At 44.7% G+C, this 25401-nt stretch overlaps 2 protein-coding genes across 9 annotated transcripts in view; one reads left to right on the top strand and one right to left on the bottom strand.

The window, feature by feature from the left end:
* Positions 1-2423: 2423 nt before the first annotated feature.
* On the top strand, positions 2424-21397 carry LOC135515885 (podocalyxin-like). The gene is made up of 8 exons (XM_064939711.1): positions 2424-2923; positions 15186-15812; positions 16020-16234; positions 16337-16363; positions 17292-17424; positions 17628-17671; positions 17807-17929; positions 18090-21397. The coding sequence occupies exons 1-8, from the start codon at positions 2881-2883 to the stop codon at positions 18282-18284; spliced, it is 1407 nt and encodes a 468-aa protein (XP_064795783.1). The 5' UTR covers positions 2424-2880; the 3' UTR covers positions 18285-21397.
* Positions 21388-25401, bottom strand: part of LOC135515884 (muskelin) — a 30516-nt gene continuing 26502 nt past the window's right edge. For all 8 annotated transcript variants that reach the window (XM_064939707.1, XM_064939709.1, XM_064939710.1 and 5 more), the window contains one exon: positions 21388-24276. In XM_064939707.1, the coding sequence (XP_064795779.1) occupies positions 24155-24276 (122 nt within the window). In that variant the 3' untranslated portion in view covers positions 21388-24154. The remainder of the gene's footprint in view (positions 24277-25401) is intronic.

The raw sequence follows: 25401 nt of genomic DNA, 5'->3' as shown, positions 1-25401 counted from the left end.
AACCTGGGCAACAGTGTCCACCACAGCAGCCCATATTCACATGGTTCTACCAGGATCATTCACCATCAATACACTCAGATGTAACTAACCCCTGCCATAATAAACCAATCTGAAAAAAACTACCTGTGCTTCCAAACATGGAATTCGTCATATAGGGAAGACCTGGCCTTCGACTTTCTGTGTTTGGTACTATGTGAGTCCAAGGAGGGGACTCACATGGTAGGGGTGTATGAGGGGAGCACTGTGGTTAAGTGGGGGTTGGGACGTGGGAGATATTAATGTCGGTGAGGTAAGTGAGAGGGAGACCTAGAGGCACCTCCCACGGTGTCACTCTGAAGAGACAGGAGGTCTAGGAAGATGGGGGGGGGGTGTAGGGGATGAGGAGGAACGTAGTGGGATGTAGGTGTAAGTCGGACTTAGGGAGTTGTAGGGGCGTTTGGGGCGTAAGGAAGGAAGGATCAAAAGGAGGTGTAGGGGTACAGGTGGAGGAAGGGACTGAGGGGGGTGGATGGGATGTAAGGGGGAGTACCGAATTGAGAAGGGTTGCTGGAAAGGTGTGAGGGAGAGTTCGAGGAGAGAACCCGCGCACACATTCCAGGCATGCCCGCTCCATTGTAGGAGGCTAATGAGGCGAGTGAGTGCTGCTCCGGGGCGAGAGAGACAAAACCCTCGGAACGCCGTCCGGCACGGTAAAGTGAGCTAACGGGAGAGGAATTCCAAACACTGGACATGGGAAAGCATGGCTCAGAGCCAGCAGATCGCTCTCTCACACAGACATACAACTCATTGTGGTTAAGTAATCATGTCTTTAGAATGTGTATGAGTTCACATCAACTGGGTGGACACTATCCCTGGGTCGACTTCCCCTTTGTGACATAGAGATAGATGTTGGTACCAACCATCACATACATCACTTGGGACAGACACACAGTCACATGGCTAATCTGCCAAACTGACAATGATCTTTGAGAAGTTTTACAACGGAGCTTTTTTCATTTAAATCTAGTTTTAAAATGAGTTATAGTATTTCTATAATGCACCATCAATAGGAGTGGCCAAATGAAAAAGATGAATAGATAATGACAGCTTTAATAAACAAAGACGAATTAAATGTACTAAATGTCCATAGTTGCTTACAGTCCTGGGCAACTTGGCACTGAAGGGAGCTGAGAGACAAAAATGACAGTTCATGGTTACATGACAGCCCAGTCAGCAGCCCCACCGTGATACCCCTCCCAGCCCTGTGTCTGGCCAGCCTGCTGAGGTGAGGTGCAGCATCAGTCCTCAGTCAGATGATGGTACTTGAAGGTGTAACGTTTGAGGAGTTTAGGGGATCCCTAACACCAACACAGCATTCCTCTGACCAGCTGCTGGTATTCGGGACGATTGGTGGCAGTCACACACCAGCTCGCTCGCTCACACACACATACACAAGCTCCATAGATTCGTACAGGTGTAAAAACACTTGTCGACTCTCTCTGCTACACGCACACACTGTCAGTCACCAACGAACAAGGGCACACACAGCGTGTATGTACACCACTCCACACTTATAAACTACACTAAACTCTTAAGTGTTCTTTCAATCAAATAAGTTGTATATTGTTGAAGGTAAATGAATAACCCAGGCTGACATAGACCATGGGAGGGAGTACCATTATCATAGCTTTGAAAGCTCCACATGTAAACAGCTTAATAATGACCGACTATTTCAGTCCATAGAAACGCCCAGGAAAACCTCCACACCCCTGATCTTATCTCCACTATTTTCCCCCTAATTTCCCATCACCAGAGCAGCCACTGGATCTTATATCAGACATCATGTATTAAGTAGGGTTTGATGTCGAAGTTATTCAAGATATGAATTAAACATTGTCTAACAAATGAAGCTGCCAGTTGAGGCAAATCAAGTATTTTTGCAAAAAAATAAAAAATAAAATCACATTAACTTGTGGATCCAAATGTCTTTGACTGACTGATCTTTGAAGAGGGCATATCAAAAGCGCTTTCGAAGCAATTCCAAGGAAAGCCTGTGAATACCCGTTGTCATGGCTTCTGAGTGGAATTAACTCAGCTCTCTCCTTAGGGTCAAACAGCCTGGCTTGGATCCCCAAATCCAAAAGACAAACATCACACCTGCTGGTTATATGCCACTTTCCCAAGCAAATGAATCTATCCTTGTTGGCTAATATGGTGAATGAATGGGGGACTAGAGATATGAATGATTTGGGAAACATGTATTACCATGGCTGTGTCTGAAAGAAGCAGCAAGCTAAGAATCGTCAGTTATTTATTTTCATTGACCATTATTGGAATAAGGCAAACTGAAGGAACATAAGTCTTTGGGAGTCGTTTCCTTTGTTATTCAAAGTGTTGGTCAGTTTGAGAGTCCACCCAAAACGCTTTCTATTGGATCTCCACTGGCCTCGCATGACAAGCTGGAATGGGCAGTGCCATGGGCCTGTGAGTAACAGCTGAACACTTGTAAAGAAGACTGGGGTCTGGACTGGCCACGGGGCTTGCACTTTGAAAGCACAATACGTTTTCAAGCCACTCCGGGAGAGGGAGCCAGCAACGACAACACAATCAGCGCAGCCAAGGAGACCGGTTAAAAACTTTCCCCCAAATTCCCGACTCAGAGAGGGGGAGAAAAGAAGGGGAGAAGCGCCAAACAAAAGCATTCTTAGCTTTCAGCAAAACAATAACTTTGGGAAAATAATTTACTTCAAATACAAATTCAATGAGATAGGCGTAACGGAACGCGTCTCCAGCAAGAATCCGCTACTTTTATTCAACATTGTGAATACTTAAAACCACGGATTGAGTGCTGCAGCAACACTGAATGAAACATAGTTTCTTTAAAAAAAAAACTGAAAAAGAATGGAAACGAAAATGCGAATCACGTGGGCACTTCTTCCACTTGGTAAGTGTCTATTCTTTGTATTTTATTTATTTTATTAAATTTGATCAAAGTAGGTTTTATTTTTGGGGACCTACAAGACCCCATCACCACCTTTCCTTTATTTGAGCAATTGAAGACAATCAATGAGAGAAGTTAACATAGGAGATCACATTTGGTATCATCATTTATCAATTAATAATAAAATAAAAATAACTAAATAAAACAATGTTGATTATGAGAGTTGTCTGTGTTTCTCCTCAACAACAGGTGCACACATCAATAGCCTACAGTTAATGGTGCACGGAAGTTTGTAGCCTTAATCAGTAAATCTGTAAAACAAAATGGAATGCAATTTCCATTAAAAATTAAATCGTTTTCGTTATATTCCGTCTATATGATTGACATATTGTTGCTTGGAAGTAATAAAAAAATAAAAATAAAAATTCCTATTAAACCATTATCTTATTAGCCCTCTATCCCACCAATACTAGTGAGAGTCTATACCAGCTGCGCGCTTTCACAACATGCTGCTCTAATTTCGGTATCGAGGAGTGAGTGAGGGGGAGTTGCACTGTAAGTGCGAGGCAGAGACTGGCACCTGGGGGAGTGGCACCGGGGAGTCAGTGCCAGGGCCGCGCAGCTGTAACATCTGCCCCCTCTTCACGCCCGGGTCCTCTGCTCAAGAGCCGGGAGGCCGTGAGGGAGACAACGGGACCGCATAATGAAGTGCCCCCATGACCCGCTCGAGACGACCCTCATGCCTAATGGTGAGGCAGAGTGTTATTCTTTAATTACGCGCAGGTCGCACCTGCCTCTTTCCACTGTAAATTAATGAAAAGTAGAGGCTTTTGTTTTTTTGTCGCTGAGCAAAAACAGACTGGATGTTCACGGTCAGCCCTTTTTCCAAAACTTTTTTAGACCACATAATGAGTTAGGCCTAAAACTAACTTGACAAGCATTATTACCAAGCATTTAGGCACTAATAAAAATCATGTCCTCCTTGGATACAAATCAACCTCCATTACCATTTGATAGAACACAAATCATTCATTTATGATATAATAAAACATGTTCAATCTGCAAACTAACCATAGTGCTATTAAAAGAAAAGGTTGAAAAAAGGTTAAAAGAAAAGGTTGAATATACCAGACCATATCCTTCCAGAGCCGACCCCACACACACCACTTCCCAGTCCTTTACATCCTCCATTTGGGCTCATGAAGGTCATGTCATGTGTTTTCCTAAAAGGTCAACCCAGCCAGGATCTTTGTTATGATCGGGACGTGGCTTGGCAGCCACGGCTATCCTCCCTAGGACTAGCTTATGGGAGAGCGCTAGTGGAGAACAATAGATAGGAAAAACCCTTTAACAACATCCCTGTTCCAAAGGAAGGTGTGGCACCAGATTCCCATCCTGAGAGGAGTCGGCTGTGAGCTCCCACCGTCTCCTCACACGCACACACAGCCTGGTTCACTCAAATGCAAGAACAGGGAGACGGAGTCCTCACTCCTTCACTCCCCTGGAAATTCACCTAATAAAAGTGTGGGGAAACAGGACAATAAACAGGCTTTGTGTCTGAAATGACACTCCATTACCTCTATAGGCCACTACTTTTTGACCTGAACCCTATGGGCCGTCCATAAGTAGTACATTGTAATGTGGTCAGGGCCCATTACAGCGCTGGTCAAAAGTAATGCATTGTAATTTGGTCAGGGCCCATTACAGCGCTGGTCAAAAGTAATGCATTGTAATGTGGTCAGGGCCCATTACAGCGCTGGTCAAAAGTAATGCATTGTAATGTGGTCAGGGCCCATTACAGCGCTGGTCAAAAGTAATGCATTGTAATGTGGTCAGGGCCCATTACAGTCCTGGTCAAAAGTAGTGCATTGTAATGTGGTCAGGGCCCATTACAGTGCTGGTCAAAAGTAGTACTTTGTAGTGATGGTTCAAGGCCCATTAAAGCGCTGGTCAAAAGTAATGCATTGTAATTTGGTCAGGGCCCATTACAGCGCTGGTCAAAAGTAATGCATTGTAATGTGGTCAGGGCCCATTACAGCGCTGGTCAAAAGTAATGCATTGTAATGTGGTCGGTGCCATTTCAGAGACAGCCAGGGGATTTAGATCCACTCTCGACATTCAGGGGATTGGGGTTTTAAACAGCAGTGTTGGGGAACAGTACAGGAGAGGGAGGCTTCCCGTTCCTCTAGGGAGTAAGTGTAGTAAAGCCTTGTGATTCATCACTGTCTGGTGTGGATGATAAAGCTCCACCTCTATCTTCACCCCAGAGCAGCCTACACTCCTACATGTCCAGGCCAGGTGGACATTAATCAGGCCAGTGGCTGGCACCATGCATCACAGACCTTCACTCAGCTCCCCTCCTCCCTTCTACCACCTCCCTGCTTCATGTCTCTCATATCACACATACAGGAACACACATGTACAAGGTCTCTCCCTCCCCCCTTCACTCTCTCCTCACACTCCTTTCTCTGCCATGGCTGGCAACTCCCTTCTACTTTGCCTCTAAGAAAACAGAGAGCGGATGTTTCTTAATAAGAGCCAGGCAAACAAAACATGTGTGTATGTGTGCGTGTGTGTGTATGTGTGTGTGAGTCAAAGAGTTGGCCTTAAGTGAAGTGTCGGTGACCACTATATCACTCCAACCTCCTCCATGATGTCAACTATTCCACACTGTTGTCTACCAACATTCCTTGCCTAATGTATTTACTGACAATAGACTAATAGCATACTACATAGCTTAGTTTAGCTCAAAGCCAGCCAACACACAGGACTAAAGACAAGGTCGACGGGTCGTTCCACGAAATTAGTTCCTTTGATATTTTAAGTAGTAAAAACCTGTTATATTAAAATAGAACTTCTGGAAGATTTGCATACTTTTTACCCAGTAGTTCTGAAAGTAGCGCACAAGAGCAAAAATGGGTCCCCGAAAATTATATACTACATCATATATGTGCCGCATTGGATAACGCTGGGCAGGCCTGGGCCAGCCTTATTTCACTGCAACTTGTGGGCTGGCCAATCTTGCAGCACTCAAAATGGTGCCACACAGCTTCCAGAAGCTTTCAAACTAGGGATTTCATGGCTAATTGAGATATAACAGTAATTCTGCTAATAGATTATGCATGCGTGAACTACACATTGGCACATCCAGCCCAAGGCGGGAGGTTTAAAAAAATACTTAGGTAGTCGACAAAGTTCCGGATGTCTCTGTAAATGTAGTGCCTATTAATATAGACCACATGGAACATTCAATGAATTCAATTTTTATTCTGAATAAAGATTTGCTAAAGTACCAAAATTTTGCATTTTGACATGTCCCTCAAGATTTTAACCCACTTAACCCCAACATTTTTCCAAGCTTGGTAACACCTTATTTGAATAGTCCATCTGTAACATTTCAACTATCTACTAACCTTTAACCCTTAATAACCCCTATCCTAACCCTTATTCTAAAGCTAACCCTCACCTTAACAAGCAGTTGCAAACCAACAGATGGTTTGCTGATAGTATGATAGTATTTATTCATGTGATTAGTGAATCATTTTAAGGGGGGGGGGGAACTGTCCCTCATTTCAAGGTCATCCCTGTTACGTGAACTAAACTCTCGTTTCTAAATTAACATTTGTAAAATCATAGTGTATTTTCTAGTGGAAAAGCGTGTTGAGCATAACATGACAGGATAGAACTGTTTCAACAACCCTGTCATGGGGATTAATGGCTGATTTATGACTAAATCGTCAACCCTGTTCATTTTTTTGTCACTTAGTAGGCGCTTATTATATATATTTTTATTTATTTATTATTATCTCATCTCGATTAAAACATTTATTAAATTGCTGTTCATGATGGAATGTTAGATTAGGTGAAATCAAACTCTTTTTCATTCACTAAGTTACACTACCAAAAAGGAACTAATTTTGTGGAACGACCCAGACCTCTACAGACTAAAGTCCCTTACAAGTGCTGGACCATATGTGCACACCACAGCTCAACATAGACACAAACTAACCCATCACCCTGGCATCACAGCACTAGAAATGTGTCTGTGTTTGGGTGTGTGAACCCACGCCGTGTGGCAACTAATAATCTTCATAATGTCAGTTATGCTGTGGAGTCACAGACAGTTAAATAAAGGTGAAACAAAATAAAAAATACAATTTACACCATCAGACAGAGACCAACACCCCTTTTCCACCCTCACTCTCCTCTACCCATCTCCCCTATTCCCCATTCCTGCTTTCTCCCTTTTATTCATACAGTGATTTTACATTCACAGCCCCTCTCCTTAACGGAGGAGCCTATTGGATAAGTACTGTGTAAAGACGGCCTCCCTTCTCCTTTTCTCTTCCCTTCATCTCCCTTCCCTCCCCCAGTTCCAATTCTGAATTACCCCTCTCAATGGGACACCCCAGGAAGGCGGGGGACTCCTGGGCTCCTAAAAAGCCTGGGCCGCAGCAGGGGGCCGGGGTTGAGGGAGTAACCCCCTCCTGGCAGAGCCGAACGCGGGGCAAGCCAGGCTTTTGTGTGGGCCGTCACCCACTTAACAGGGTGGCTTTGTGCGTCCGGGGCTGGGGAGGGATAGCTACATTTATTTATTTACTCTCCTGCCACTGGCAGCGCATGGTGGATGTTCACGCTCAGACGCACATAAATCTGGCCTTATTATGGGATGGCCTGGCTGGCACACATACAGTGACATTGATGAATACACACACAGCTAGACAGGATCACATACCCATGCCAGAACACAAGTAGACCGGCAGACACACACCCTTAGGACTCAGCATAAAGAAAGGCTCTTTTTATTTTTTAGATGTTAACTGATGGTGCCCAGGCTGGTCGCCATAAGCCTCTGCTCCCATCCCTCCACCAGTAGTCTGTGTGGGGCCTGGGGCCCAGGCTGGTTGCCATAAGCCTCTGCTCCCATCCCTCCACCAGTAGTCTGTGTGGGGCCTGGGGCCCAGGCTGGTCGCCATAAGCCTCTGCTCCCCTCCCTCTACCAGTAGTCTGTGTGGGGCCTGGGGCCCAGGCTGGTCGCCATAAGCCTCTGCTCCCCTCCCTCTACCAGTAGTCTGTGTGGGGCCTGGGGCCCAGGCTGGTCGCCATAAGCCTCTGCTCCCATCTCTCTACCAGTAGTCGGTGTGGGGCCTGGGGCCAAGGCTGGTCGCCATAAGCCTCTGCTCCCATCCCTCTACCAGTAGTCTGTGTGGGGCCTGGGGCCCAGGCTGGTCGCCATAAGCCTCTGCTCCCATCCCTCTACCAGTAGTCTGTGTGGGGCCTGGGGCCCAGGCTGGTCGCCATAAGCCTCTGCTCCCATCCCTCTACCAGTAGTCGGTGTGGGGCCTGGGGCCCAGGCTGGTCGCCATAAGCCTCTGCTTCCCTCCCTCTACCAGTAGTCTGTGTGGGGCCTGGGGCCCAGGCTGGTCGCCATAAGCTTCTGCTCCCCTCCCTCTACCAGTAGTCTGTGTGGGGCCTGGTGCCCAGGCTGGTTGCCATAAGCCTCTGCTCCCATCCCTCTACCAGTAGTCTGTGTGGGGCCTGGTGCTCAGAGGTTATTTTTACAATATGGCTGGCAGGAAGGCAGGACAATTCAACAAGTCTCCACCCTCCAGGCCGATTGTCATTCTGCTTTAACTGTGTACGGATGGAGGCTCTCACATGAAACAGGACTGTGCTTGACGCCCGCCGGGACCCAACAACAGGACCCCTGTGGGGAGGGCAGGGGAGAGGGAGACACCCCTCTGACCCCATTACTGACTCGTTAGTCATAGTGGGACAGGCCAAGCCGTAACACTGGCATGAGTTAGGATCACAAACACTGGGGAAGTTGGAGAACTCAACCCTATGGTAAATGGCATTTAGAGGCCTTATCATCATCTTGTTGCATTTCCATTTTGAAGATCTGGAAGTAACTGACTGTATTTTACTAGGTTTCTGTCTGTGTCTCTGTTAGTCTTGAGTCAGAGCAGGGTGTGTGTAGAGTGTTTCCTGCTCTCTGTGTTTAAGTCATGCACACACGTGAAGGACGTCACGCTGCTTGCTTAGCGTGTACCACTTCTTCCTGATTCTGCTCACACCGAGGCTCGAATCCACGACCTCTGCCTTGCTAGCACACGTGACCAACCTCCTGAAGCGTCTTACCAGTCGGCGCCATGCAAAAAGCTAGGTATTTGTGGCGTAAGTAGGGAAACTTCAGACTGAGGAAGGAGTTTCACACATGTACATTTTAGTCATTTAGCAGACGCTCTTAACCAGAGCGAGTGTTTGCTTTTATTCGTACTGGTCCCCCATGGGATTCAAACCCACAACCCTGGTGTTGCAAGCGTCACGCTCTACCAACTGAGCAACACATCCCCATGTGCTACACACACACAGTGAGAGAGCAAAGAAGCCCATAACTTATTGCATAACAGAGTCAACAGGAAGGACTCTGGGGTCGGTTCTCACACCCTCTGACTACCGTCTGGCCCTGAGAGGGTCCGGGACACCGGGTCCCACCCCGTGGGAGAGAGACAGGCCACTGTAGTAGCAGACCCAACAGGACGTAACCGGACCCAATGACCTAGCGATCCATCTTAATAATAGCCTGGTGGAGGAAGAGGCTAATAAGACCTGGCTGCAGGTCAGTCTGTGTTGGCCCAGTTATGCTGTGTAGTCACAGACAGACATCCAATACTCATGGGGATAGTAATGTAATCCTACTGTGGTATACAGGAACCTGCTCTGGTTTGCTCTATGAGTTACAACAAGGGAGCCTATGGCCGAGGAAAGGGGAACTATGGAGATGGAACTTTCCATTCCATCTCCTGCCCCCCCTCCTTTCTCTGGGAGGGGGGGTCATCTTAAGGAATTCATGTTTTTGAGAGACTATAGGTGCCATCCTGGTGTGTGTGTGTGTGTGTGTGTGTGTGTGTGTGTGTGTGTGTGTGTGTGTGTGTGTGTGTTTGTGTGTGTGTGTGTGTGTGTGTGCATGTCAGACTCAGGGGTGCTGCTGTCACCTGTTAAGAAACAGACACCCGGGTGACAGTTGGGGTCAATTAGGGTCACTCCAAAAGAAGACACCACAGCTAGAGGAGGAAGAGAAGGGGAGAAAGTGGTGCAGACAGATAGAGACACATGTCTCACAACAACACAGAGTCTCAGAGGCAGAACACTGTGTGGAAATCACAGGAGCAGTCCCAGGTCAAATACATACTGTACATGGAATATCTGCATGATCAGTACAGATGTTTAGAACAGTCCACTCCCAAGAACTGTATCACTCCTGACTTACACATTTTCAAAAGCTGTCAAAAAACGTAGCAAAGAAATACTGTCTGTAAAACACATTTTTTCCATTGTCTTTCAGTCCTGCTGGGTTACTTCCACCTGTTAAACTACAATGGTGAAGCAGCCTCCTTTCTCGAGCTACCCAGCCTGGTCTCATAGACTAGACGTAACATAGTAAACATAAATCTGGGACACTGAAATTAGTCTGATATGTTACATTTGGTATGGTTACATAAGAGAGAAGGTTACTTATTAAAGCAAAAATGACCAGAGGGTGGTTGGTCGTTTTAGCATTTTAGCTAATTAGCAAATGTAGCAAACTAATTACTACTTTTAGGCTACTTTGCAACCACTTACCATGTTCGTTAACCCTGCCCTAACCATTTTATCTAACTTTTATCCTAACATATTGTACGTTCCGCAAATTCGTAACATTTATGATTCATAATTCGTAACATATCAAAATTAATGTAGTGTCTTGTATTTACGTAAAGAATAATATGAAATGCTCTGAGACCAGGTTGAGCCACAAGGGGGCATTACCAATGCTGAAGCAACCTCCTTTCACTAGCTACCAGGGGACATTACCAATGCTGAAGCAGCCCCCTTTCACTAGCTGCCAGGGGACATTACCAGGAGTGTAAAAAAAACAGGCTGGGCCCGGGGGGAGGATTCAGAGTTTCCCTCTCCTATAGAGCTGTCCGTGTCTCTGGGTTCTCTCCTCATAGTGACTACTAAGCTGCTTAATGGAGCCTGATAACAATTGGCGTGTCTGCAGTTTAGGATGGCAGCCACAGTTTAGGCTGCCTGTCAAAGGAAGAGATGGAGACAACAAGGTTTTACCTCTCCCCTCCTCCACCACCCCTCTAAAACAGCCTCTTATCAGACACCGATAAGAGGCTGTTTTAGACAATGTCTCCGTTGCCCCCAACAACCACGATTAATCACCATGACAACCCACCATGTCGGAATTTACATCTTTACATCCTATTTTCAGGTCTCTCATTTACATAAGTATTCATACCCTTTAATCAGTACTTTGTTGAAGCATCTTTGGCAGCGATTACAGCCTCAAGTCTTCTTGGATATGACGCTACAACCTTGGCACACATGTATTTGGGGAGTTTCTCCCATTCTTCTCTGCAGATCCTCTCAAGCTCTGTCAGGTTAGATGAGGAGTGTCACTGCACAGCTATTTTCAGGTCTCTCCGGAGATGTTTGATTGGGTTCAAGTCCGCGCTCTGGTTGGACCACTCAAGGTCATTCAGGGACTTGTCCCGAAGCCACTCCTGCATTGTCTTGGGTGCGTACTTAGGGTCGTTGTCCTGTTGGAAGGTGAACCTTTGCCCCAGTCTGAGGTCCTGAGCGCTTTGGAGCAGGTTTTCATCCAGGATCTCTCTGTATGCTCCGTTCACCTTTTCCTTGATCCTGACTAGTCTCCTAGTCCCTGCCACCGCTAAACATCCACACAGCTTGATGCTGCCACCACCATGCTTCACCGTAGGGATGGTGCCAGGTTTCCTCCAGAAGCGACACATGGTTTCATCAGACCAGAGAATCTTGTTTCTCATGACCTGAGAGTCTTTTTGGTGCCTTTTGGCAAACTCCAAGAAGGCTGTCATTGGAATTTTACTGAGGAGTGGCTTCCGTCTGGCCACTCTACCATAAAGGCCTGATTGGTGGAGTGCTGCAGAGATGGTTGTCCTTCTGGAAGGCTTTCCCATCTCCACAGAGGAACTCTAGAGCTCTGTCAGAGTGACCCTTGGGTTCTTAGTCACATCCCTGACCAAGGCCCCTCTCCCCTGATTGCTTAATTCTTAATCCCCTGATTGCCTAACTTCTTCCATTTAAGAATGATGGAGCCCACTGTGTTTTTGGGGACCTTTAATGCTGCAGAAATGTTTTGGTACCCCTCCCCAGATCTGTGCCATGACACAATCCTGTCTCTGAGCTCTACGGACAATTCCTTCGACCTCATGGCTTGGGTTTTGCTCCAACATTCACCGTAAAATGTGGGACCTTACATAGAAAGGTGTGTTCCTTTCCAAATCATATCCAATCAATTGAATTTACCACAGGTGGACTCCAAGTTGTAGAAACATCTCAAGGATGACCAATGGAAACAGGATGCACCTGAGGTCAATTTTGATTCTTATAGCAAAGGGTCTGAATACTTAAGTATCTGTTTTTTATTTGTAATAAATTTGCAACAATTTCTATAAACCTGTTTTTGCTTTGTCATTATGGGGTATATTGTGTGTAGATTGATGGAGAAAAAATTATTTAATCCATTTTAGAATAAGGCTATAACATAACAAAATGTGGAAAAGGGGAAGGAGTATGAATACTTTCCCGAATGCACTGTATTTCTATGACAACAGGCGCAACTCCAATATAATCGTTTTTGGGTAAGTTGCCGAAATGCCACATATATCAGTGCAGTAGACATAGCACAAACAAATGTAAGGAAAATTCTTGAAAATCTGTTGAAGTTACATAAAAACACTTTTCTGACAATTAGAGGAGTTTAGAAAACATTCGGACAAATAAGACTCACGTATCACATTACCAATTGCATTTTTGTTGACCAAATTCGACACACTCTCATTGACCTCCATAAAATAATTACTCACGTCGTGGGCTTATTTTGGGTGGAAAAAAACTGCTTCGACCTCTTACTCTCTGATGACACACTAAGCATGATGGGTTGTTAATCGCTTAATTAACTCAGGAACCTGTGTGGAAGCACCTGCTTTACATATACTTTCTGTCATTTACTCAAGTGTTTCCTTTATTTTGGCAGTTAACTGTAGATGAAAACACTTGGGTGAACTGTTGGAATCCTAGAAACAGAATGATTTATATTAAAAAGCAAAAAAAGTGTCATTGTTGTTGTTTGGAACAAGCTGTTGACTGCATTTGACCTAACAGAACAGCATGCAAACTTATAGTGAATCTAAATAGGAGGAGGAGCTGCGCTGCTTGATGGGGCGGGGAAGCAGCCACAAGTAAACTATAAAAACGGACACTACACATGGCTGAGCGGTGTTTCAAAAATATTGCATGCGATATGAATCTTCTTGCGACATGAATATTGCACGACAGTATTGCAATTTCGATGTGAATTCGATTAATTATGCAGCCCTATATGAAGTGACAGGGTATGCTGCCTTTGAAATGTATGCTATTTAGTGTGCAGTGTGTTGGTAATGTAGGTACACGTCCTTATATACACTGCTCAAAAAAATAAAGGGAACACTTAAACAACACAATGTAACTCCAAGTCAATCACACTTCTGTGAAATCAAACTGTCCACTTAGGAAGCAACACTGATTGACAATATATTTCACATGCTGTTGTGCAAATGGAATAGACAACAGGTGAAAATTATAGGCAATTAGCAAGACACCCCCAATAAAGGAGTGGTTCTGCAGGTGGTGACCAAAGACCACTTCTCAGTTCCTATGCTTCCTGGCTGATGTTTTGGTCACTTTTGAATGCTGGCGGTGTTTTCACTCTAGTGGTAGCATGAGACGGAGTCTACAACCCACACAAGTGGCTCAGGTAGTGCAGCTCAGCTCGAGCTGTGGCAAGAAGGTTTGCTGTGTCTGTCAGCGTAGTGTCCAGAGCATGGAGGCGCTACCAGGAGACAGGCCAGTACATCAGGAGACGTGGAGGAGGCCGTAGGAGGGCAACAACCCAGCAGCAGGACCGCTACCTCCGCCTTTGTGCAAGGAGGAGCAGGAGGAGCACTGCCAGAGCCCTGCAAAATTACCTCCAGCAGGCCACAAATGTGCATGTGTCTGCTCAAACGGTCAGAAACAGACTCCATGAGGGTGGTATGAGGGCCCGACGTCCACAGGTGGGGGTTGTGCTTACAGCCCAACACCGTGCAGGACGTTTGGCATTTGCCAGAGAACACCAAGATTGGCAAATTCTCCTCTGGCGCCATGTGCTCTTCACCATGTGCTCACCAGAGGTAGCCTGACTGCCATTAGGTACCGAGATGAGATCCTCAGACCCCTTGTGAGACCATATGCTGGTGCGGTTGGCCCTGGGTTCCTCCTAATGCAAGACAATGCTAGACCTCATGTGTCAGCAGTTCCTGCAAGAGGAAGGCATTGATGCTATGGACTGGAGGACTGGAGGCCACACACACTATTGAGTCTCATTTTGACTTGTTTTAAGGACATTACATCAAAGTTGGATCAGCCTGTAGTGTGGTTTTCCACTTTAATTTTGAGTGTGACTCCAAATCCAGACCTCCATGGGTTGATAAATTTGATTTCCATTGATAATTTTTGTGTGATTTTGTTGTCAGCACATTCAACTATGTAAAGAAAAACATATTTAATAAGAATATTTCATTCATTCAAATCTAGGATGTGTTATTTTAGTGTTCCCTTTATTTTTTGAGCAGTGTATGTACATGTGAGATAAGAGAGGTATGAGTGTTTTTAGTGTGTGACTGTCCACCCAGGTATGTGTATGACTGAGTATGAGGAAGCAAGCAGTCGTCCTAATGCTATGGTGTTACGTGTGTGTTGGTTGAGGATCTTATAGAAGCCATTGTTCTAAATCCCTAGGGTCCCAGCCTAAGAACGTGGTCCAGGATTGTTTACGGTGCGCTAGGGCAAGCCCATAGGTTGGGTGTGGTACTTCCTAGGTTATTGTGTGGAGCATCCTGTCCTGTTTACTATAAATAGAGAAACAAAGAGAACGACTACTGTACAGCTGTCTGGAGAGAAGGAAATACACCACAACAGGTTTACACAGAGTTCACCACAGAGGCTCCTCAATATCTCATCGCTGATATTCTCTTGGAAAGACAAAATATGTATAAAACTGTATGCAGCCCACATGGACGATGGACCATGTTCTAGAGATGGCTCAATTTAAATGGAAAAAATGCCAAGTAGATTACATTTAGTTAGGTATATGTAATATTTGTTTTAGATGAAACCGTTAATTCTGTTTTATATCTGTTCACTCCAGGTTTTCTACTTCACTGTACTCATGCTGATCCAGCACAAACAACCTATAACTCTTCAACTCTCTTCAACACGCCAACTTCAGAGGACAACATATCCACAATCCACACCCCTGTTTCTGATCCAGCCACCAACTCCACTCAAAATGACACTTCCGCCGATGCAGTTACCTCCTCCAGGCTAACCAGTGAGACCGGGACTAAACTAGCCAGCCTTATCGTATCAAGTGTGGCGACACTGAGCACCTCTACCGTTGGGAGGTCCAGTGGTAATGTGGTGTCCAACACCATGACTATTGCTGAACTGGACTCCACTAGCTCCACCGGAGCCCACACCCAGACCACCACTAGCTCCACCGGAGCCCACACCCAGACCACCACTAGCTCCACCAGAGCCCACACCCAGACCACCACTAGCTCCTCCGGAACCCACACCCAGACCACCGCGCAATTCCCTAGCTCCTCAGGAACCCTCACCCAGCCCACCACAAGCTCCACCGGAACCCACACCACCGCGCAATTCACTAGCTCCTCAGGAACCCACACCCAGACCACCGCGCAATTCACTAGCTCCTCAGGAACCCTCACCCAGACCACCACTAGCTCCACCGGAACGCCTCACTCCACTGCAGGTGAGTCTCTACCTCCACCACCATTTCACCTCAAAACACCTATCACTCACCCAGCATAGAGTTTGGCTGTAGTCTAAAAGCTGAACAGTTCTTATAACATGCACCTCATACATGTTCATATGCGGTCATGTGTGATTACATGATGGAAGTGAAAGAATATTCCACTGACAAAATTGTCCATTCTCTTATTTATGCTTCTTGAAACAGTCACACCGGTGGGTGGGCGACATACTCCAATCCTTACAACCCCATGGTCAAGGTCGTCCTCTCCATCCCAGCAACCTTCCACATCCAGCCCAGTGGGTTCAGGAAGCAGTTTTGCTATCACCACAACCCGTGCACAGGGAGGAATGGTGTTAACAACCATGGCTGAGACTACAACCACGACGGCCACTACCACAAGTCCTCCCAAGAGCTTTATGGTAGGACAGAAAGACTTTTACTTAAAGAGACTTGTCAGGCTGGTTCAACAAACCACAACACAAACATGACCTTAACTTTGTGATTGTTTCTGCTTTTTACAGTTTGTCATGTCCAAAAGAAATGAAGAGGTAAGGTTTTCTCCTCTCTACTGTCGTCCTAGATTTGCTTACGAGTTTAGGCCTGCGTTTACATTCGATGTCAAAAGACAAATGTAATGACAAATCTTCAGCTGCAGTTAGATCCATCTTAGAGCGCCAACCGTTAGCTGACAATGATGTGCATGCATCAACGGGACAGAAGTCAGTGTGTTGTTGTGGTTCTGGATGGCCAGATGGCTAGCAACAATGACAAGAAGCTGCCATGTGGGGAATCGTAGGTGGTGCGTTTCACCTCGTTGTATCTTATTGATACCATGTCGAAGTATTTTGACTATCATTTCTATTCTAATATGGCAAGTATTCACTTGCTAGCAAACCAACAACTGTTCATTGTGCAAATATATTTATGTTTTCAATAAACATTTGGAGACAGAGTTGACACGTTGTCAACAATCTAAGCAAACCGTCTGTTTTGACCCATAAACAACCAACCCGTCTATTCTCAACACAGAACACAGAGCGACACTTCTCTGTTTCCAAAGTCAGAACATGTCATAAAGGATTCTGCAGGCATTGGGTGGAAAAAGTCTTAGTGGGAAACCTTCCTGACATTTTGCTAGATTCCATCTTTCCCACATCTCTCTCGCTTTCTGACTACGAACAGCTGCTCTACTTCAGAAAGGCCAAGAATAACTGACACCTCACTGCACGGGAAACGCTGACGTCCCACCTTTGACCTTTCCCTCGACTCACCACAACCAGGATTGTAGTGATGGCTGTAATGATGTCATGGTGAAATTACATCAGCTAGATAGATTGAGATTCACTAAACAAGGCATGTTGATTGTTTTTTGTCCCGTTCATAAACTATGAAAACATTTGCCGCAATCTACTAGAAAAAGTTGAAAACGAATGAAAAGCTTGATGGAGTCTTACAAACGTGTTTGTTTTCTCTCAGAATCATGAGAAGAAGGACCTGGAGGCGCTGTGTCGACACCTGATGTCTCAAATGCACGACGCTAACTGTACTCTGGCTGCGAGAGAGAACAACGGACAAACCACCGTTGACAGTGTGGTAATTACCGGCAAAGGTATGTAAACTACCCAGTCACCACTACTCATACGCTTCCAAGGCAATGAAACACCTAATGTACCCCTTTTCCTAATGCTATTCTTGGTTGTATGAGTTGTGTTTTTGAATACATACTATTTGATAGGGTTTGAGCCAATTGCTGTCAAGGTCAAGTACCAGAAGTGAACAGTTGTAAATGAAAGTTTCCTCTGATTCTTTTAGTGGACAACGCTGTCGTCCAGCAATACTATGAGGAAATCACCAGAGTAAGTCTAACATTGTGAACTACATATCTCCCTGAATGTCATCATAAACGGGCTACTGGAGAACATGTAAAGGTTGTATTTGGAGGGAGACGTGTCAGAGTGGGTCTTTATTTACTTTTTCATCTATTCTGTCAGAAACAAAGTGACAACATGACCCTGATTGCCATTTTGGCGTCCTGCGGAGCTCTGCTGGCCATGATTGTAGGCTTCGCCCTTTACGCCGCATACCACCGCAAGTCCTATCGGAAGAACCACCAAGTAAACCATTAGAAAATCAAACCTGAAAATCAAACTACTCTACAATCAATAATGTCTGTCCGTGATATGTCCACATTCTTCCTAAAATACTTACTAATAATAGTTGAGCTATGCTTTCGAAGGGTCCTCACCAAAATCTCCCCTTATCTTCTTTCAACAGCACCACCTGACAGAGGAGATGCAGACGGTGGAGAATGGTTACCACGACAACCCCACGTTGGAGGTGATGGAGGTGCAGCCGGAGATGCAGGAGAAGAAGGTGGCCCTGAATGGAGAGTTCAACGACAGCTGGATTGTCCCCATCGACAACCTGCTCAAAGAAGACATGCCAGATGAGGAGGACACTCACCTGTAGAGGGGGACCGGAACAGACAGGGGTGCTACTATATTCCCTCGACCAACTGACTCTCCCTTCCCTGCACTGTTACAAGGGCCCTGTTTAGTAGAGGGTTCTAGCTCCAAACGTTGCAGGTAGAAATGTATTCTATATAGAATGTATACAACCTTAAATAATGGGATTTGAGAAATCGCACAATTGTGACAGTTCTATGCAATACATTTCTATCCGCAACACTTTTAATGTTCCTCCCCACTGAACCAGACCCAAGGCAACAACACACAGACACCACCTGACAAATCTGGAGAAAATAACACCCAGAGGATGACAGGTTCTGGAAACCCATCCAGCCTAAACGGGTGTCTGAGTCCCATCGCTGTGGCCATGGAAAAGTAACAGGCCATTTGGAGAATACTACACCAATTAACATTGTGCCTAGTTTTAGGAGATATTCAATAAATATTTGGGAAATGTAACTCTCAAACATACACAATCCCATTTTAAGCGCCATTGAGTGTTTAAGGTACTTGATGTACCGCTACATAGTTATTGATTTAATTGGGAAAACCAAACACTCAAACCACTAATATTTCAGGGTGGAGTGTATGAACTAAAATCTGCATGTTCTTTATGCTGTAATCAATGTAATCCACAAAAGTGCATTGAATTGTATACTTGAGCACCTGTACATAGTATTTTCTTATATTTTCAGAGAAAATGGAAGCTGAAACTTTGTCATACTGTAACACTACTTGCCTTTATGGTTAAATCTCAATAGTATTGATTAAGAAAATGACCTCGGGATAAAGTGAAATAATCATCCTGGTGAATGAATTAAACTACTAGTGAATCTCAGCTCTGACGACCTGGCAGTGGCTGCTGTATAGAAGCCATATACTGGTGAAACAACGGGGTCCCTGGAGACGCTGCTGGGACAGGAGCTTCTACAGATAAAGGGGAAAAACACTGTAAATAGTCATTTGAAAGTTCTAAAGAATCTTACCTAGGGCCGGTTTCCTGGACATAGATAAAGCCTAGCCTTGGATTTTAGAGCCCTTTCAACTAGGCTTTTTAGTCTAGGACTGGGGTTACTCTATCAGGGAGGCTGGACCATAAAGATACAGTTAAAGTCGGAAGTTTACATACACTTAGGTTGGAGTCATTAAAACTCATTTTTCAACCACTTCACAAATATCTTGTTAACAAACTAGAGTTTTGTCAAGTCGGTTAGGACATCTACTTTGTGCATGACACAAGTCATTTTTCCAACAATTGTTTAGACAGATAATTTCACTGTATCACAATTCCAGTGGGTCAGAAGTTAACATACACTAAGTTGACTGTGCCTTTAAACAGCATAGAAAATTCCAGAATTGTGTCATGGCTTTAGAAGCTTCTGATAGGCTAATTGACATCATTGGAGTCAATTGAAGGTATACCTTGGATGTATTTCATAGCCTACCGAGAAACTCAGTGCCTCTTTGCTTGACATCATGGGGGAAATCAAAAGAAATCAGCCACAAGTCTGGTTCATCCTTGGGAGCAATTTCCAAATGCCTGAAGGTACCACATTCATCTGTACAAACAATAGTACACAAGTATAAACACCATGGGGCCACGCAGCCATCATACCACTCAGGAAGGAGACGCGTTGTCTCCTAGAGATGAACGTACTTTGGTGTGAAAATTATCTATATCTACAGTAAAACGAGTCCAATATCAACATAACCTGAAAGGCCACTCAGCAAGGAAGAAGCCACTGCTCCAAAACCACCATAAAAAAAGCCAGACTACAGTTTGCAACTGCACATGGGGACAAAGATCGTACTTTTTGGAGAAATGTCCTCTGGTCTGATGAAACAAAAATAGAACTGTTTGGTCATAATGACCATCGTTATGTCTGGAGGAAAAAGAGGCTTGCAAGCCAAAGAACACCATCCCAACCGTGAAGCACGGGGGTGGCAGCATCATGTTGTGGGGGTGCTTTGCTGCAGGAGGGTCTGGTGCACTTCACAAAATAGATGGCATCACGAGGGAAAATGTTGTGGATATATTGATGCAACATCTCAAGACATCAGTATGGAAGTTAAAGCTTGGTCGTAAATGGATCTTCCAAATGGACAATGACCCCAAGCATACTTCCAAAGTTGTGGCAAAATGGCTTAAGGAGAACAAAGTCAAGGTACTGGTCATCACAAAGCCCCGATCTCAATCCCATAGAAAATTTGTGGGCAGAACTGAAAAAAGCATGTGCGAGCAAGGTCTACATCCTGACTCAGTTACACCAGCTCTGTCAGGAGGAATGGGCCAAAATTCACCCAACTTATTGTGGGAAGCCTGTGGAAGGCTACCCAAAACATTTGACCCAAACCAAACAATTTAAAGGCAATGCTACCAAATACTAATTGAGTATGTAAACTTCTGACCCACTGGGAATGTGATGAAAGAAATAAAAGCTGGAAATAAGTCACTCTCTACTATTATTGACATTTCACATTCTTAAAATAAAGTGGTGATCCTAACCGAGCTAAGGCAGAGCATTTTTTACTAGGATTGAATGTCAGGAATTGTGGAAAACTGAGTTTAACTGTATTTGGCTATGGTGTATGTAAACTTCTGACTTCAACTGTACATATTTTGTTTGCTGATGTTAACGTTGTGTGGTAATTTGTTAAACACCAGGGATGACTTGTTACATAGGCCTCTGCACATTTTCATTTTTGTTTGTTACCATTTTTTGTCAAATCAACTGAATAGAAATGTATTTAAATATCCATTAAGTGATTCTGGCAAAACATATTCAAATTCATGTAGAATTTACATGGACACAATAATTCCCAATTATATTTAAGCTGTAAAATCAACCAACACCAAAACAATCCACCACTTATTCTACACATTCCTATGTACTGTTTGTCATTAGTTATTGTGTACAGTCACTCACTCGTATTAGATTTCTTAAACTTTTACACCAAAGTATTTAGCAGTTATTGTATATATTTATGGTTTGTTTGCTGATGAAGCCAAACAGGGGTCTGACACACTGGAAGCTGCACCTCATCTATCATGACCAGGGCAGCCATGTTCTTATACCAATAAAGATTTGCCAATAAAAACACACTTATTTCAAACAGGTGTTGTATTTTTTGTAACTTTTCACCAATGGTAAATTGATGAAACAATCAAAATACAAAATGTATAGTTGCATCCCAACTGGTTACAAACAAATCAAAAGACCGTAGTCATTTATTTATGAAAACCTGAACAAAATACAATCTTTATTCGTTATGTACATTACATACAATAGGCTCTCTACACATTCACCTTATCCACCGAGTAGTGCTCATTCACGCACTCTAGAGTACTCCACATACTCCTGAGTCCCAGTTGGGGAGAAGAGGGGGCAGATGAAGAAAATAACATTCCATCATTTTCTGAAAATTATAATTTCCTTCCCCTCCCAAAAATAAGAAAAATAATTACTTGGCATTGTGTTATATATATATATATTTTTTTTTTTTTTCTTCCAGAGGTGCCTCTTTATTTCATGTTTTCTTAAGCTTATTTTTTCCTGGCAAAGAAACTAATTGCAAACATCGCAAAAGTCTTCTGTGATAATGAACATAAACGAGTCCTTCCTAAATAACGGGTTTTACTACAAAGCTATGATGGTAAGTATGACACTCCTTTCTCTCTGGATCTCAGGTCAGAGAGCTAATATTTATTTAGCGTAATATGATGGCAGCAGAAGACATACAATAGCAAACAGACACAAACAAGCACACAAACTAGTTAAGCTCACACACTGTAAGCAGACAGGTGTGTGCACCGTGCACACAAGTAGCAAACGCACACAGCACTGACTGATTCAAATTAAGCTAATACTGATTACTGAGGACATGAGTGCAAATGAACAGAGAAATCGGATCTGATCACTCATCTTCTAACAATAAGAACAGATGTCTTCATGTGTATGCCTGTATGAAGAAACCAGATGTAATGAATCTATTGGGACGTAGTGTACAATCTGCCAATTTGATTAGGATTTTGATCAAGGAATTATAAGGATCTAACAAGAAAAAAATCTCTAAAGTTTGACTACCACCCTTGACAGGAGTCAAGCACTAAGTGTTTGTCTCCTTGAATGTGAATAGTCCCTCCATCTCTGGTTATCTGATAGTGGAGTTGATTGATCTAAAAACAAAGGGGATGGATATTTCACAGACTCCATAGGCCTTTGCCTAGTGTACTCTGCATACTGTACAGCTGTCTCTGAATATATAGACAATACACACAATGTAATGGAAGACTAGGCTACTACTATTCTTGAGAAGGAGGGGAAAGGGATAACTTCAATCATCTCTCCTACTGAGATTAATGGAAGAACAATATGAGGCAAATGTTTGTATTATGTTACACAGGTGGACTAGACAAAATACCCTGGCGATCCGAGACAAACACACATATTGACGGACACACACACACCAGCTATATCAAAAGGGCATCCTCAGTTCCAGCATAATGATTATGAACCAATCAAAAACATGTCTTGTACATCAAAACTTTGGCTGGAGCCACAAGACAGATACCATTTGCTAACTTGGTGTTTAGAGATCACTTGTGAATGCTCCTATCGCCTTATTCTGAGTAAGAATGAAATCTAGTGTTCTGTATTTCTTTAGGTTAGAATTGAAGAATGTCTAGTCATCACTGTTTGCATAAGAAACAGAGAGAACCCAGTAATCAGGCCATAGCTGCAGGGGAAGACTGGGCGCTCTCTCAATGAAAGCAATCATTCATTCTTCCTTTACCCATAAAATAAACTCCCATCGTCAAAGGAAGATACATCCCAGTCAATGAGATCATGCGAGTATAGATGTGTGTTTGTACATACAAAAATCTCCCTCTGACACAGCAGGAACATCATTTTGCAGTTCTTACAAGATGGGGAGTTTTGAGTTTTAAAATAATAACGTTCATACTTGGAAACTACATTTCCCAACATGCCTCAGTGACAGATCCATGATTACATCACACTAAAGCTACAGTAGCCATTACCAGAATCACAAGCTTTTGACAACTTGACAATGTTTTCCCCCAAACCCATGATTGATTTTTTTTTTTTACATCGATAGGATTTAAATTGACATATATATTGTCTCTTAGGATCATTATTCTATTGTTTCTATATAACAAAATTAACATTTTGACACGTAGTGTGTAACAGCATGGCCGTCATAATTATAAATATGGGGTATATAATATGGCACCAATAATACAGGCAGAGCAAGCAAAAATCATGAACTTGGTTGAAGGTATATTCAGCGTACAATGTGCTGACAGGGTGTCATTAAGTAACAACTACTTTCACAAGCAGGTTTGTGTGAGTGAGTGTCAGAGAGAGACGGATGCAAGGCAGAGTGGAAAATAAGAGGAAGAGAGACTCCTCCTTGATCTAACAGGCTACTAATGCCAAGCAAACTCAAAACACAGCACGTAAAAGCATCATGTAAACCTCACAAATCAAATGAGTTGACACAGAAGATATGTTTGGCAGAGTTCTGGGTTATTTTTAAACTGATAAATCAGTTTATTCAACAAAGACCATCAGGCCCAGGGGAGTTTGTGTTTTTTTTTATTTTACCACACAGTGACATTCAGTATCAACCCCTTTAAATCGCAAGTGGTCTGACCCTCATTTTCCCTTTTAGTTCAGTTCCGCTGTTGAAGAACCAACGTCCTAAAGAGGGGGTCAACAAGTGCAGTCCGCGAGCAGAGCACCCGTGAACTTGGAAGGGTCAAGTGTAGAAAAATATGAAGTTTGGCTTTGGGCCAGCCAATCAGTCTTATTGGCATATGGTGGTGGTGCGTAGGGTTCTGGGGTGGGGCTAGAGTGTGATGAGGTCAACGAGGTTACCCTTGGGCGGGGTCATGCTGTCCGGGAAGAAGTTGACGAGCATGTCGAAGAGCTGCGTGCGCTGGGCATACGTCTGGTCCACGTCTGAGAAACCTGAGAGAAGGAGGGAGAGATGAGCGTGGGAGGGAGAGTGACAGAAGGGAAGAACGGAGAGGGGAAGAGATGAGCGTGGGAGGGAGAGTGACAGAAGGGAAGAACGGAGAGGGGAAGAGATGAGCGTGGGAGGGAGAGTGACAGAAGGGAAGAACGGAGAGGGGAAGAGATGAGCGTGGGAGGGAGAGTGACAGAAGGGAAGAACAGAGAGGGGAAGAGATGAGCGTGGGAGGGAGAGTGACAGAAGGGAAGAACGGAGAGGGGAAGAGATGAGCGTGGGAGGGAGTGTGACAGAAGGGAAGAACAGAGAGGGGAAGAGATGAGCGTGGGAGGGAGTGTGACAGAAGGGAAGAACGGAGAGGGGAAGAGATGAGCGTGGGAGGGAGTGTGACAGAAGGGAAGAACGGAGAGGGGAAGAGATGAGCGTGGGAGGGAGTGTGACAGAAGGGAAGAACGGAGAGGGGAAGAGATGAGCGTGGGAGGGAGTGTGACAGAAGGGAAGAACGGAGAGGGGAAGAGATGAGCGTGGGAGGGTGTGTGACAGAAGGGAAGAACGGAGAGGGGAAGAGATGAGCGTGGGAGGGAGTGTGACAGAAGGGAAGAACGGAGAGGGGAAGAGATGAGCGTGGGAGGGAGTGTGACAGAAGGGAAGAACGGAGAGGGGAAGAGATGAGCGTGGGAGGGAGTGTGACAGAAGGGAAGAACAGAGAGGGGAAGAGATGAGCGTGGGAGGGGAGTGTGACAGAAGGGAAGAACGGAGAGGGGAAGAGATGAGCGTGGGAGGGGTGTGTGACAGAAGGGAAGAACGGAGAGGGGAAGAGATGAGCGTGGGAGGGTGTGTGACAGAAGGGAAGAACGGAGAGGGGAAGAGATGAGCGTGGGGGGGGAGTGTGACAGAAGGGAAGAACGGAGAGGGGGGAAGAGATGAGCGTGGGAGGGAGTGTGACAGAAGGGAAGAACGGAGAGGGGAAGAGATGAGCGTGGGAGGGGGAGTGTGACAGAAGGGAAGAACGGAGAGGGGAAGAGATGAGCGTGGGAGGGAGTGTGACAGAAGGGAAGAACGGAGAGGGGAAGAGATGAGCGTGGGAGGGAGTGTGACAGAAGGGAAGAATGGAGAGGGGGAAG

This window comes from Oncorhynchus masou, chromosome 27 (genome assembly GCF_036934945.1).
Source record: "Oncorhynchus masou masou isolate Uvic2021 chromosome 27, UVic_Omas_1.1, whole genome shotgun sequence".
NCBI classification, from domain to species: domain Eukaryota; kingdom Metazoa; phylum Chordata; class Actinopteri; order Salmoniformes; family Salmonidae; genus Oncorhynchus; species Oncorhynchus masou.
The sequence above is the reverse complement of the archived record's forward strand: the minus strand, read 5'-3'. Positions and strand labels throughout refer to the sequence as shown.